We start from the raw sequence: 13,867 nt of genomic DNA, 5'->3' as shown, positions 1-13,867 counted from the left end.
GGACACAGGGCCTTGCACAGAAGCTGTCACAGCCTCCTTGGGACAAGTCCCAGCTGCTGGCCATCCTAAACACAGGGGTGTGACACACACAAGGAACGTGTGGGCCAGGGCACCAATGCTGCTCTGACCCCTGGGGCCTGGGGAGCACTGCAGTCAGCAGGTGTGGCGGAGTCCCTGCTGCAGCAGACCTGCCACCCCCCGAGCCCTGGCAGCACTGGTGCCTGTCTGCTGCCCCAGAGACCTGTGCTCCCGGGGGGCATCTCTGCCAGAGGGCAGCCAAAGCCAACATGCATTGGTGTCTGTGCTCCTTCATGCAGGTGGCTGTTGGCAGGAGCACCTGCAGCAGCTGGTCACAATGCTTGGTATCTGTCAGATGATGTTGTGTCTTCCTGGAATGATTCTTTTTCATGGAAGGGATTAGCAGTAGCACAAGAACACCATCAGCTGCTGAGGTTCACAGGACAGAGAGATTCCACAGAGACATTGTGAAGTTTCCTTGGACTTTCCTGACTGTCTTTCTTGCACTCAGGAAAAAAAATATTTGGTCCAACCTCTGGTATTCAGTGCTCCACTTGCTGCGTGTCTAGCTGTGGCAGCTACTGTCCAAACACAACTGGGTGCCTGCTGAGCACGGCAATGGACAGCCACACACAGGGAGGTTCCCCAGGGAATGTCAAGGGAGTCACCTGGGGAAGTGCAGGGGGTAGGGATAACGGTGGGAGGAGAAGCTGTTGTGTGTCTCTGATGATGGTGCCAGCACCCTGAAGGAGCAGCCCAGGGAAGCGCTGGAAGCAGACATGTCCTGCCCTTTTCTGCTGTCAGATGGACACGGGACAGACTTGTTGCCACAGGTCCACAAGACTAGATGCAGGAAAAGTGCAGAGCCATGCACTGCTGGTAGGGAATGGCCTCCAGCAAGAGCAAAGCAGGATCCTCTAGCAGCAAAGCCTGTGCCTGTGAAGCAGACCATCTCCTCATCAGACACTGGCTCTGCAGTACCAGAGCTCTGTGTCAGGGGGGCCTTGGCTGCAGCACTGTGGCCTGGACAGCCACAGAGGCCCAGGCTGGCTGCCAGCCCTGCCTCTGCCCACTGCCCCTTGCTGGCAGCACCCAGAGGCCATGCCCCAGCAGGGCCCCCTTGCCCTCCTTGTCCCCAGCCAGCCCAGCCTGGGCACTTCAGCAGTGTCCCCACCTTCCCTCCCTCCCACTGAGGCTCAGCCTCAAGGCCTTCTGCCACAGGCATGGCAGGTACATTGGGGAAATGCCAGAGCAGCTGGCTGGGCTGTCAGGAGCAAAGAAGCTGCCTGGAGGCTGCTTAGGGCCTCTTGACACCAAATACCTCAGGGCTTCCCAGCACCCCAGCCCTGCGTGGGCCTCCTGTCCCCTTGTAGCCTCCTGCCACCTACCCCTCACACATCCCCCTCCTGCCTTCCCACTGCCTTGTCCCATCAGGGTCTCCACAGCACCTCATCCCTTCCCAGCCTCCCACCGCCCTGTCCCCTCAGGGTCTGCCCCAGCCCGGCCATCCTGCCTGGCAGCGGCACAGCCCTGCTGGAGCTCCAGAGGAGCCGCAGCAAGAGGCACCTCGGAGCCCTCGGCAATCCAGCCAGCAGCACACGGGCAGGACACAGCTGGCGCTTCCTGGCTGGCAGAGGGCTTGTGGCCATCTCCAGGCACAGTCTCGCAGGGATCCCCACAGCTCCAGCCTCTGCCCACCTGCTCTGGCGCAAGTGTTAAGGCTTCAGCAGAACCACCAAAGGCCAAGGGGCTTCTGGCCACTTTCCGTTCCACACTGCACACCCGGGCAACCTGCTGAGCACAAGCACCCTTTTTCCCCCTCTTCCCCTCTGCTCTGCAGACACTGGGCACTGAAAGAAAGATCCTGGGAGTTATTGTATTAGAACACATTCTATATTTACATCCTAAAACCCAAAGAAAATGCTTAAAGAAAAGAGGAGTTCTCCACAGGCTCAGGTGGCCCCAGCAGGCAGAGCAGACAGATCAGCTCTGTTCCTCCTGCAGCCCCAAGCCCAGGTTGGTGCTAAACAAAGGGCACTGGCTCAGGGTCATCCCGTGGTGGGGGCTGCACACCCCCTCTGCCCCCTCCCCTAATTCCCTCTCAGGGAAGCAGGAGCTGGGTCAGGAGCCCTGTGGGGAGGGAAAAGGGGGTGACACTGGGATGGGGGGTCACACATGCTCTCAGGGACACACATGACCCCTGGGGATTCCCCCTCACCTTCCCCCATAGCACCAGGAGGATGAACCCTAACATGGAGCCCCTGAACTTTGGCAGCATCTTGTGGGGCAGTGTGTGGTGGCAGCTTTGGGGGTCTGGGGGATCACAACTGCCTCAAACCCCCTTCCAGCCCCCTAGCCACTCCCAGACCTCTCAAACCACCCCACAGCTCCTCCTAGGATCCCCCCAAACCACTCCCTGCAATATAAATGGCCCTAAGAGCTACCAAAACCCTTTCCATCATCCTCAAGACCCACCCAAATTCGCTCCAAAACACAGCCTGCCCAGGACCCCAAAACTTCCTCAAGAACTCTGCCAATCCCCCTCACAGTACCACAAGAGGCCCCAAGAGCCACAAAAGTCTCTCCCAATATCCTCCGAATCCCCTAAACCCCCTCCCAGCCCCCATGACACTGACCAGGAGAGGTTGGTGGACAGGAACATGCACAGCTGGGAGCAGCTTGGGCAATTCAGCAGCAATTTGGGCACGTTGGGGGGCACACCCTAAAGGGGGAGACCCAGGCCAGGGACTGGGACAGACAAGTGGAATTCCTGGAGAACAGATGGGCTCAGGCGGACATCTTATGCTAGTACAACTACGAGATCATGATCCTATCCCCCAGCCTGGGCAGCCCCAGAACACCCAAATCCTCCTGAATATCCCCCTGAACCCCAAAGTCACCCACAAATCCCAGGAAAATGGTGCAGCTTTAGATCTTTTTGTTTCATTTCTTTCATTTTACCCCAATTTTGGTGGTTTTGACAGGATGAAGAAGGAAATTATTTAGGTTGGAAAATACATCCAGGATCATCCAGCGTTGCTTGATGCCACCGGAAGAAACAATTGGACACAGCACGTGACATTTTTTAGGGGATGTAACATTATTAAATCAGCTCTTCCCAATGAATTCCCGATGTCGATCTGAGTCCCGATGGATGTTCCTGCCCCTGTGTTTGTCCAGGTGGCCACAGGGAATCAGGAGGATGTGAAATCCACCAGCCAGGTGTCTTCCCAGCATGGGTCACTGGGAGTGAGGGTCACAAGGGCTCTTCCCAATGTGTGTCATCCAGTTGGTGGATGAAGCTGAAGCAGTGCATGAAGCTCTTCCTGCACTGAAGGCACTCGTAGGGCTTCCCTTACCGGTGACTCCGCCGGTGTTGGGTCAAGTGAGAGCTCCTGGTGAAGCTCCTACCACACTTGGGACATTCACAGGGCCTCTCCCCAGTGTGGATCCTCTGGTGGTAGATCAGGGAGGAGCTCTGGCTGAAGCTCATCCCACATTCCCCACACTCACGGGGTCTCTCCCCGGTGTGGATGCGCCGGTGGGTGATGAGGTGGGAGTTGTGCCTGAAGCCCTTCTTGCACTCAGGGCAGCGGAAGGGCCTCTGTGTGAATCTGCTGATGCATGAGGAGATGGGAGCTGGTCTGAAACCTCTTCCCACACTCGGGACACTCGTAGAGCCTCTCCGGTGTGGATCCTCTTTTGACAGATCAGGTGGGAACTCTTGCTGAAGCTCTTCCCACATTCCAAGCACTTGTGGGGCTTCTCTCCATCATGAACCTATTCATGGACAAACAGGTTCAGACAGGTCCGAACTCTGTCTGAAGCACTGGTTGCTTTCCTGGCACAGGGTGGGTCTTTGCTCCTCACAGTGCCCTGGGCTGGGTTTGCAGCCCCTTCTTGTGCAGCATCTCTGGGGCTTTTCTTGTCTGTTGAATTCCTGTCTCATGGAGCTGCTCAAAATGGCATCTTCCACGAGGTTCAGCTGCAAGGATTTCTCCTCCCTGGTCTCCACCCTCAGCTCAGTGCCTGGATGAGGAAGGACAAGGAGAGGATTTGGGATTTGCCTCTGTGCCAGAGGGAAAGGGAAAGAGATCCCCACAATCCATCCCCAGCAGGACAGCATTGACAGCACGGTTGTCCTCCAGCCAGGGGTGATGCTGGGCTGGGAGGTGGAGAAGAAGAGAGCAGGAAAGGGGCAGTGACTTCCTCCTCACCTGCCTGGGGGACCTGGGGCATCTTCCTCTTCCTCACCACCTCCTTCTCCATCCAGCCAAGTTTTGGGAATTGGAAATCCTCATGTGGGTAAAAAAAAAAATGTGTGAGTGCTTTGGGCTGGGGGTTCCTCCTGCCCAAGTCTATCTCTAGAAGTCACCGGGTGTTTGGTGTCCATAAAATCCTCCTAAAATAAGAATGAGTTCAGAAAAAGCCTCCCAGGAGTTCCTCCTTTCCAGTCTTCTATCTTTGGGGTTCTGGGGATCCCCCTTCTCAAAGCTGCTGTGGGAGTGCCCAAAGCGCTCTGCCCTGGGGGGTCCCCAAAGCGGCCCCGCCCCGCGCGGCACTGGCAGCACCAGTCCGGAGCAGTGCGCAGCGCGGGCGGGCGGCATCAGCCGTGCCGGGCAGGGCCGGGCAATGCCCGCGGGGCTCCCCCCGCACTCGGCCCCCAGTTGCCGGGACAGCAAGGGGGGCCCGGCCTGGGCACCCCCCACCTCCCCCCTCCCCAAATTCCGCTCCTGGGGGCGCTGGGGGCGAGGAGGGGCGCAGGTGGGGTCCAGAGGTGCCGGAGCCATGTGTCCCCCTACTGCCAGTGCCACCCCTGCAGGATCAGGGGTACCCCAAAACTCCCTCACAGCTGCCGGATACCCCACAGGCCCCTAAGGAGTGGGGTCCCCCCGGCTTCATCACCCCCAACCTTCGGCTGCCTCATCCCTGTCCCCATCCCACCCATCCTCCTCCCCCAGACTTCATCCCACAGCCCAATCCACATCCAACCCTTCCCGGGCCCCATCCCATCCCATCCCATCCCATCCCATTTTTCACGGCAGCCGACACCCGGACCACCCAAAAAATTTGCGTCTAGGGGACACCCCAATATCCCTCCAAGGGGCATTTGCGACTCATATTTGGAGTCCTGCAAGATACAAACATCCTCCCCCTCCCCCCTCCAAAAAGAAAGAAACTCCACCGGGAAGCTAACGAAGATAATTAGGTCTCGGTGCTGGAGTCCTACAAGGTCCAAAAATCCCCCCTCCCAAAAAGAACTCCAGGCACTGCCCAAGATATTTGGGCCGAGCTCCCCCTGCCCGCTCACCTGCGGGATGTCCCGGGGGGGCGATGCTCCCGGGCCGACGGTTGCAGACACAGAGAACGATAGACACACGTGGTGATTCCTTCCCCTGCTTCACTTTTGGTTCGTCTATCCCTCCTCTTCCTCCCGCTCCTCCCCTTTTATCCCTCCTCTTGCTCCAGCTTCCCCTCTTCCATCCCTCCTCCCCACCCGTTCTTCATCCTCCACTGTCTCTCCTCCTCCTCTCCTGCCGGTTTTTCCTCCTGCTCGTCTTCCTCCTTTTATTTCATACTCCCATCCCGGCTTTGTCTCACATCACCCCTGGTCCATTCCATGCTCAGCAGAGCATCCTGTGCTCTGTCAGCACTCTCTGCTCCTTCGGGAAGGATTTGGGATTTCTGCCAGGCACAGACACTGAACCTCACCCCAAACTGCTCCGGTGCCATTGCTGTCCCCTCGGCGCTGGGCAGCTGCTGTCCCAGGGGAAGCAGGGACACAAAGGAAGCCAAGTGCAGCCCAGCTGCCCGCGCTGATCCAGACGAGCCTCAGGGACAAGGTCCTGCAGAGCCACACAGAGCCCTCGGCTCCTGGCTGGGAACGGCTTGTGTTGTGGCTGCCCCAGCGGCCAGAGCGAGTCCTGGAGCTCCCCCAGCTCCTGCAGCAGGACCCAGGTTCCACCTGCTCTGCCAGGCCCTGGCCAGGGGCCAGCAGATCCACTGGCTCCATGCAAAGAGGGAAGACCAGAAGAATGCATTGGATGCAGCCCCCAAGGACCTCGAGCAAATTGTTCAGGAACATCCAGACTTTGACCTGACGTTTGCAAAGCTGCAGCTGACAGAGTTCTGTGGTTCAGGAAACCCAGCACGGGAAGAGGAGATCCAAAAGGAGCTGCAGGAGAAACACCCTGAGCCTCAAAGGCTGTCACACTCCAAATCTCTCTTGGAGAAAGTTCTTCCTCTGCAGGAAGAGATCCTGGGATGAGGCTAAAGCAAAGTTTGTGGCTTGTGACAAATTTCCAATTGCAGAGAGAGCAGAGGAGGGACTGCAGGTGGAGGCTGGGAGCCTGGGAAGGAGGAAGGGGTGGGGAAACTGTTTTGTTAGGGTTTGTTTTAGTTCTCCTTCTCCTACTGTGATTTGCTTGGAAATGAATTCCATTAATTTCCCTAGCTTGTGTCTGTTGTGCCCCTGACAGTGACCAGTGAGTGACCTCTCCCTGCCCTTATCCCAGCCCACGAGCCTTTCCTCCTGGCTTCTGTGTCCTGCACCTGTGAGGAGAGTGACAGAGTGGCTTTGGTGGCACCAGGCACCCGGCTAGGGCCAGTGCAGCCCAATAATCCCTGCAATTCATTCCCTCCAGGAAAGGTTCTTGAAAAGAGCAAGCAGGACTGTGGAGAAGATTCCTGGAAAACTGAAACAGCTTTCCAGAAGTGAAATGAAAATGCAAAGAAACAATTCAAGATGTTTTCCTCTATTTATTTATGTGCTCTCCTTTTCCATGTTGCACTACTTCTCTATGCCATTAACTGCAAATGGATCTCACCTCGAAGATCTATGACTTAGCATGTTTTAGACTCTCCAAAATACCACGAGTTACACACAGTTTGTCTTCCCCTGTTCTGCTTGGAAAGCAATGCTGGAGACACAAGTGCAGTGCTTGGGTCAGGTATGAATTCTAGAGACAGGGAATGTGCTCCACTAGTGTTTGACCCTCAGCAGGGACAATGCACAGAGCAGCCAAGGGGATTGCTGTGCCACTGTGCAGCAGTCAAGCCTCTGGATGTGGGCTGAACACGGCAAAGTTCCCGTGTTTGGACAGACTCAGGGGCTGCCCCCGGGGGCGCGCGGGGCTCGGCCGTGGGGCGCGCGGGGGCGAGCGGGGAACGGACAAACGGCCACTCGGACAAACGGCCACTCGGACTAACTGCCCCGGAGCTTCAGTTGCAGCGGCGGCAGCGGCGGCAGCGGCGGCAGCGGCGGCAGCGGCGGCAGCGGCGGCAGCGGCGGCAGCGGCGGCAGCGGCGCAGCTGCAGCTAAGGAACAGTTTCTAGGACCCTCTCCGTCCCTTTCTCCTGCTCCTCCTCTCCCTCTCCCCCTGTCCCGCCTCCTCTCCCGGTGTCCCTTTCCCTGTGTCCCCTCCCTTTCGCGGGCTCCCTCTCCCCCTGCCGGGCGGGGCCATGCGCCCGGCCCGCCCCCTGCCCCGGCCGGGGCTGCCCCCATCCCGCCCCCGGGCGGCCCGCCGCGCTCTCGGCTCCGCCCGGCTGTCGCCGGCATGGCTGTGGCGCTGCTGGGCGGGCCTCAGTGGCCACGGCTGGGGCAGCATCGTCTGTCCTTGGCTCCGCCTGTGCGGGCTGCGGCCCCGGCGTTCTCGGCCCCGGCATTCTCGGCCCCAAGCCCGGCGCCAGCCCCGGCGGCGGCCCCGGCTCCAAGCCCGGCGGCGGCCCCGGCTCCAAGCCCGGCGGCGGCCCCGGCTCCAAGCCCGGCGGCGGCCTCGGCTCCAAGCCCGGCGGCGGCCCCGGTTCCAAGCCCGGCGGCGGCCCCGGCTCCTCCCGGGGCCCGAGGAGGACACACGCGGCGCGGCCGCTCCCGCCGCCTCGGCCGCAGCTTCCCCGGCCCGAGCTCCGCCGCTCAACAGCGCGGCCGCCGGCCCCGAGCCGCCGCTGCCCCGTTGCGAGGGGGATGCCCGGCCCGGGGCGGTGCAGAGGCGGTCGGGGTCCGCGGGTGGCCCCGGGCCGGAGGCTGAGAGCCGTGTCTCGCCCGCAGGAACGACGCAGGAGGCCCTGCTGGAGCGGTACCGGGTGGGCTCGCTGCTGGGCAAAGGCGGGTTCGGCAGCGTCTATGCAGCGACACGCGTGGCGGACGGCGCCCCGGTGAGTGGCGGGGCTGGCGGCGGGCGGAGGAGGAGGAGGAGGGTGGGGCTGGGCAGGGCGGGCGGCGAGCTCATGCCACTGCTCCCCTTGGCTCGCAGGTGGCCGTGAAGTGTGTGTCCCGGAGCCGCATCCGGCATTGGGCCGAGCTGGTGAGTGAGCCATTGGAGCGAGCGGGAGAAAGCGGGGCGTGCCGGGTCCGTGGGGATAAGCCGGGGCCCGGCAGGCTGCAGGCACCAGGACGCCTGCAGGGAGGGAAGGAGGGAGGGATGGAGAGGGAGCGGGAGCGTGGGCTCAGCAGAGGACGTAGAGCATCCCGGGCTGGCTGAGGGCATCATTGTGCAGCCTCGGCACGGCATCAGCCCCGCTGATGGCACGGTGCTCCTCCCGCAGCCTGACGGCACCAGCGCACCCCTGGAGATAGTCCTGCTGAGCAAGGTGTCCACGGGGTGCCCTAGCATCATCCAGTTGTTGGAGTGGGCTGAGCTCTCCACCTGCATCTGGATGGTGATGGAGCGCCCAGAGCACTCTCAGGACCTCTCCCGCTTCATTCGGGCACGGGGCTTCCTGTCCGAGGAGGTGGCGCGGGAGCTGTTCCAGCAGGTCCTGGAGGCTGTGTGGCACTGCACCATCTGCGGGGTCCTGCACAGGGACATCAAACCAGAGAATATCATCATCGACCTGTGCACGGGACAGGCCAAGCTGATTGACTTCGGCTGTGGCACCTATCTCCAGGAGGCAGCATACACCAGCTTTGCAGGTGAGCCCAGCCAGGGCTTTGCTCCCACTCCCAGCATCTCGTGGCCCAGCATGTCAGGGCCCAAGCTTGGGCCTTCCCAGGGCTTCCCAGGGCTGCCCTCTTGCAAGCCCAGGTTTGTGCCCGAGTCCCAGGTGCTGCTGGTGAGAAGGCAGCGGCTCACCCGGAATGCCCAGGGATGCTGGGGCGAGGCTCTGGGAGCAGGCAGCGTTCCCCTGATGGACTGTGTGTGTATTCTGTAGGAACAGCAGCCTACAGCCCCCCGGAGTGGAAGGACTTCGGCTGGTATTACGGCGAGCCAGCTACCATCTGGTCTCTGGGCATCGTGTTGCACCAGATGGTCTGCGGGGAGCACCCGTTCAGCAGGGGCCGAAGTATCAGCTGGGGCCAGCTCCCGCTGCCAGAACGGCTCTCTCCAGGTGCATCCTCATCTCTGCGGCACGGGGGGGAAGAGCAGCGCAGCGAGACAGCGGCGGGCTCATGAGCTCCTGCTCTGGCAGCTGCTGGGGAGGTGGCACACGTCCCACTCTCCTCCCAGGCAGAGAATGCATGGGGAAGCTTAGGCTGAGCTCTGAGCATATCCAGCATAGCCTGGGCGTGCTCAGGAATAGTGGGGCAAAGCGGACAGGAGCCTTCTCCAACTGACTGGCGCTTTCTGCTTCCTCTCCGCAGACTGCCAAGGGCTCATCCGGTGGTGTTTATCTGTGCACTCCATGGACAGGCCATCCTTGGAAGACCTGTTCTGTGATCCTTGGGTGCAGGATATTCATCAGCCGTAGAAGAAGGGAGAGAGCCTCACAGCCCATTGGATTTGTTGGCCTGGTAAGTGGCAGCTCCACACAAATCCCTTGGCAATAAAAATCCAAGGAACGCAGCCTTTTTTGTCATGCCCGTGTCACGGAGCAGGGGCCATGGGATGGGAACACGCAGCTCTCTCATGTGCTGGAGCTGAGCTGCTCTTGCCAGCACTGCTGGCCACCACACAAGCTGCTTTTGCTTGTCCTGCTCGGCGCACTTCAGCTGGGGCCCTGGGCAGAACACTGACAGCCTGGTCTCTCCCACCCCCAGGGAAGAAGGAGCCCCCAGAGGAGCTGCACCAGGTGGGGCTGCTGCTGGAGACACGGAGGACGACGTGGAGGATGACAAGATCTCCCTCGACCTGGCCCCTGGTAAGCTGAAGACGATGCGCTGGGATTTGGGCACCTGCTTCAGAGCCAGGCTCCAGAGCCAATGTGCAGATGAGTCCACAGCCAGGGGGATGCTCCCACACGTGGGCATTGCATAGCCTGGCTGGGCACCGAAGGCTCCCTGCCCGCTCTGCTGGGGCAGGTGCAGCTCATTCTTCAGTGGGCTGCCAAGCTGATTTTTAGCTGGACTGGATCCCAAATGGGAGCAGCAGCCCCAGGCCCTAGCAGCAGCCCCCAGCCGGTAGCGTGCCCTGGGCTGGGGCTGGAGCTGCGAGCAGCCACCCTGACCAAAACAAACCCCCATGGGGGGAGCAGAGGTGGGACTCCAGAAGCTGTGCAGCAGCAGGTTTGTTTGGCAGGGGAGGAAGTGCTTGGGCTGCTCCACTGCCCTTGTTTGCCCTGGGTTACCATTATTTTGGGGGAGCAATGAAGGGGGAAGGGAGAAACCTTGGTTTCCCCCAGCCGTGAGTGGGTTTTTCCCTGGCATGGAGGGGTCAGTCCTTCCTTGAGCTCCTGACAGTGATAATGTTGTAACTTTTTTCTTGTTTCCACCTTTGGTTTGTAATCTCATTATTTTGCTGTTTGGTTTTTAAAGGAATAACTCTCACTGTTGTCTGGTCTGGATGGAGCAGTGCTGGGACCAGCTGCAGAATGGCTCAGATGTGCCCTTGGAGAGAGGTGAGGACATCCTTTGGGAGCAACTTTTCTTCCAGCAGCAGATGCCATGAGGTGGATCCCCATCATCTCAGCAGGGGTGGGATGAGGGCTCTGGGGAGATGGCAGCGAGCACAGGAGCATCCTGCTCTGGGCAGCTGCTGAGGAGGTGGCTCTGCCATGGCTGGCTGGAGGCTGGGCACATGTCCTGCCCTCCTGCTCTCCTCCCACAGGCAGCAATGATGGGGAGGTTTGGGCACAGCTCTGAGCTCAGCCAGCATGGCCTGGGCACTGCAGGCAGTTGGGACAAGGGGGACAGGAGCCTTCAGCTGACGGGCAGTTTCTGGTTTCTCTCCTTCCAGCAGGGCTCTGCAGATGCTGAGGCTGCTCTGGGCTCTGCCAGGGCTCTGCTGGGGCTCAGCCCTGGGCATGGCTGGGTCTGCTCTGCCCTCCCATTGCTCTGACAGCTCTGCATCAGACGAGCCTGTTCTGAGCACACCGACGGAGCTTTCTGCTTGTGCAGGTGAGTGAGACTCTCCTGCAGGCCCAGAGATTGCAGTGAGGGATACACATCCAATTGGCAAGAACCCCAACACTCCACAGTCCCAGCTGAACGCCTGTATGTCCACAGGATGTTTTGTCTGTCCCACTCTTCATTCCTTTTGGGTTGGAATTGTGCAATTGCACTTTCTTCCTCCTCTAGAAGTGCCGTGAGTGAGCCAAACCTGGCGAGTGGGCTGTGTTCCTAAGGCAGTGTAGTCTGGAGTTGGTGAATGAAGAATTGCCCTTCTCCACTTCCAAACCAGAGCAAAAAGCTGTAAGCGGGACTTTGCATCTTTAAGAAACCCCTGACAATTTCAAAGGGAATGCACAGCTCATTCGCAGGGTGAGAAGGAAGGACATTTTCTTAATGGGATGGGGATCAGCAGAATCTGGATTCCCAGTCCTGCTCGGAGCTGGCAGGGCACAATCAATTTCCTATTGCTTCAACCACAATTTAAAATAACTTAATATTGGAAACAAAGTCCAGAATCTATTAAAAAAAGGCTGCTGAGGGTCAGTAAGATAGATCCATGCTGTCGGCACATTGACAAAGTAAATAACTGAGCTCTCTTTTACAAAAGATCAGTTACCTCTTAATCCAAGGTTACAGAAGATTTTACACTACACACCTGAGTTTTGTTTTTATCTTTCATATTTCATCTAGGCTTTTTTCTTTTTTTTTCTCTTTTTTTTTTCCTTAAACCAGGAAACCTGTCCTAAAAAGAAATGTCCTTTGCTCCTGGTTTTCATGTGAAGCAGCTCCCTTCCCTCTGGCCCCAGGGCTTGGGGCACTGTCAGCACCTGGTGCTTCAGCCACTGCTTCTGCTGGCATTGAGAGCAACAACCAGATTGTGGCTGATCCCGAGGGAGCAGCAGCAGGGCCTGGAGCTGATCCCTGAGTCTGGGGCAGGGCTGGACAAATGACCCCACAGCAGCAGCAGCAGCAGCAGGAAATGGAGCTGACTTTGAGCACAGCCCCTGCCACTCTTGCCTCCTGTTTGCAGTGGTGTCACAGCAGCCTGAGGCACCTGGGAGCCCTCAGTGCCAGCAGGGACTTGAGATGGCAGGCCCTGGGCTCCTGGAGGTTGTGCAAGGAACGGAGCTGGGCACTCCCTGTCCATATGGAGCTTGCAGATGGAAAAGGCTGCTGTGCCCAGGCAGCTCCAAGGGCAGAGAAATGAGGCTCTCGAGCACTTGATCTGGGCCAGTTCCACAGTCCTGGGCAGCAGCCAGCGAGCAGAGGGGGAACAGAGGGCACAGCAAGAGGGACAAAAGCAGTCAAGTGCAGAGACTGGAGAGAGCCAGACCTGGCAGAAGGAACAGCTGCTTCCTTGCACTCTTGAAGAAAGCTCTTGGCTGTTTCAGAGCACTGAAAGGCCTGAAGGGCAGAGAGGAGGTGACACCAAGCAATGCTCCTGTTTTCACACCCTCCCCTCTCAGTGTCCCAGAAGGAATTGGATGAACTGTATTCTTCTCTCATAGTCATCTTGTTCAGCATGAGCAGCTTAGCACCAGGAGCTAAAGGGCCTGAAGCCTCAGGCCTCAAGAGCTGACCAAGAGGGAACTTTCTGAGCAAATTAATGCTGCTAACATGGACCAGGCTGAATGGAGCAGATAAAATCCTGGAATTCTAGAATCCTTTCTGTTGAAAAAGACCTTTGAACTCATCAAGTCCAGCGTTCACCCAGCACTGTCAGCCCAGCACTAAACCACATCCCTGAAGTGCCAAGGCCTGAACAAGAGGCCTGACTGAGGCCTGAACAACAGGCCTGAGCCAAAGGTGACCTCTCCATGAACCTTCCAACCTAAGGTTATCTTTGTATCCACTCATTAACAAAACATGCGTGATCATTAGCATTGTGATAGATGTATCCACTAATTAGTGAATCATGTATTGACTTTTCTGTATTTAGAAGCTAAACAAGGCCATGAAATCCAACATCTGGCCTGGTTTGGGGGTGTATGGTCAAAGTCAACTCCCTTGGTTCCTCCTTGAGCCCTGGCCAGGCTTTGGGAGAATCCAAGAGGAGAATGAATCCAGATGTTCCTGCACTGGAAGTGCTGTCAGTTTGTTTGTTCAGCACTCTCCAAGCTGGGCTCTCTCCCAGCGAGGTTGGAAGCCTCACCTGTGGCTGGACACAGCTGCAGGAATTCCCAGTGTCCAGAGTGGCTCTGCAGTCCTTGGCTGTGACAGCTTCCCCAGCTGATGTGTGGGGCTGGGTGATGGTAAAGTCTGAGGGTAACTGGTGATGGATCTTTCTAAATCCCTTCAGGCAATCTTTGGTAGGAATGATTGGGTGCATTGCTGAGCTTCTCCTGTTGTGATTCTTTGCTGCTCTGAACTATAGGAAATTGCAGTGATTCCTTCAGTTGCTGTCTGTGTCTTTGGTGCTGGCCCTGCCCACTGGCAAAACAAAATTGGCATAGTCTGTCCAGATCACAGCAAAATGTCACTTTTTAAATATAAATGTAAGGAATTGATCCCATCCAAGATTCCTGGTTGGGAAGACCTTCCCTATAGTTCACTGGCTCTGGAGTGGGCTGAGATCAGAGCACT

The 13,867-nt window shown here is 58.3% G+C and overlaps 1 protein-coding gene across 1 annotated transcript; it reads left to right on the top strand.

Moving 5' to 3' along the window:
- The first annotated feature begins 7,574 nt into the window (after nt 1-7,574).
- Nucleotides 7,575-10,792, top strand: LOC146420512 (serine/threonine-protein kinase pim-1-like). The gene is made up of 8 exons (XM_085048190.1): nt 7,575-7,731; nt 8,066-8,172; nt 8,271-8,321; nt 8,515-8,929; nt 9,169-9,345; nt 9,599-9,748; nt 9,995-10,095; nt 10,709-10,792. The coding sequence occupies exons 1-6, from the start codon at nt 7,575-7,577 to the stop codon at nt 9,703-9,705; spliced, it is 1,014 nt and encodes a 337-aa protein (XP_084904316.1). The 3' UTR covers nt 9,706-9,748; nt 9,995-10,095; nt 10,709-10,792.
- The last annotated feature ends 3,075 nt before the right edge of the window (nt 10,793-13,867 follow it).

The sequence above is a fragment of the Lichenostomus cassidix genome, unplaced genomic scaffold, assembly GCF_008360975.1.
Source record: "Lichenostomus cassidix isolate B80296 unplaced genomic scaffold, HeHo_3.0 HiC_scaffold_836, whole genome shotgun sequence".
Lineage (NCBI taxonomy): Eukaryota > Metazoa > Chordata > Aves > Passeriformes > Meliphagidae > Lichenostomus > Lichenostomus cassidix.
Note: the sequence above shows the minus strand (reverse complement) of the source record. Positions and strands in the feature narration are given on the sequence as shown.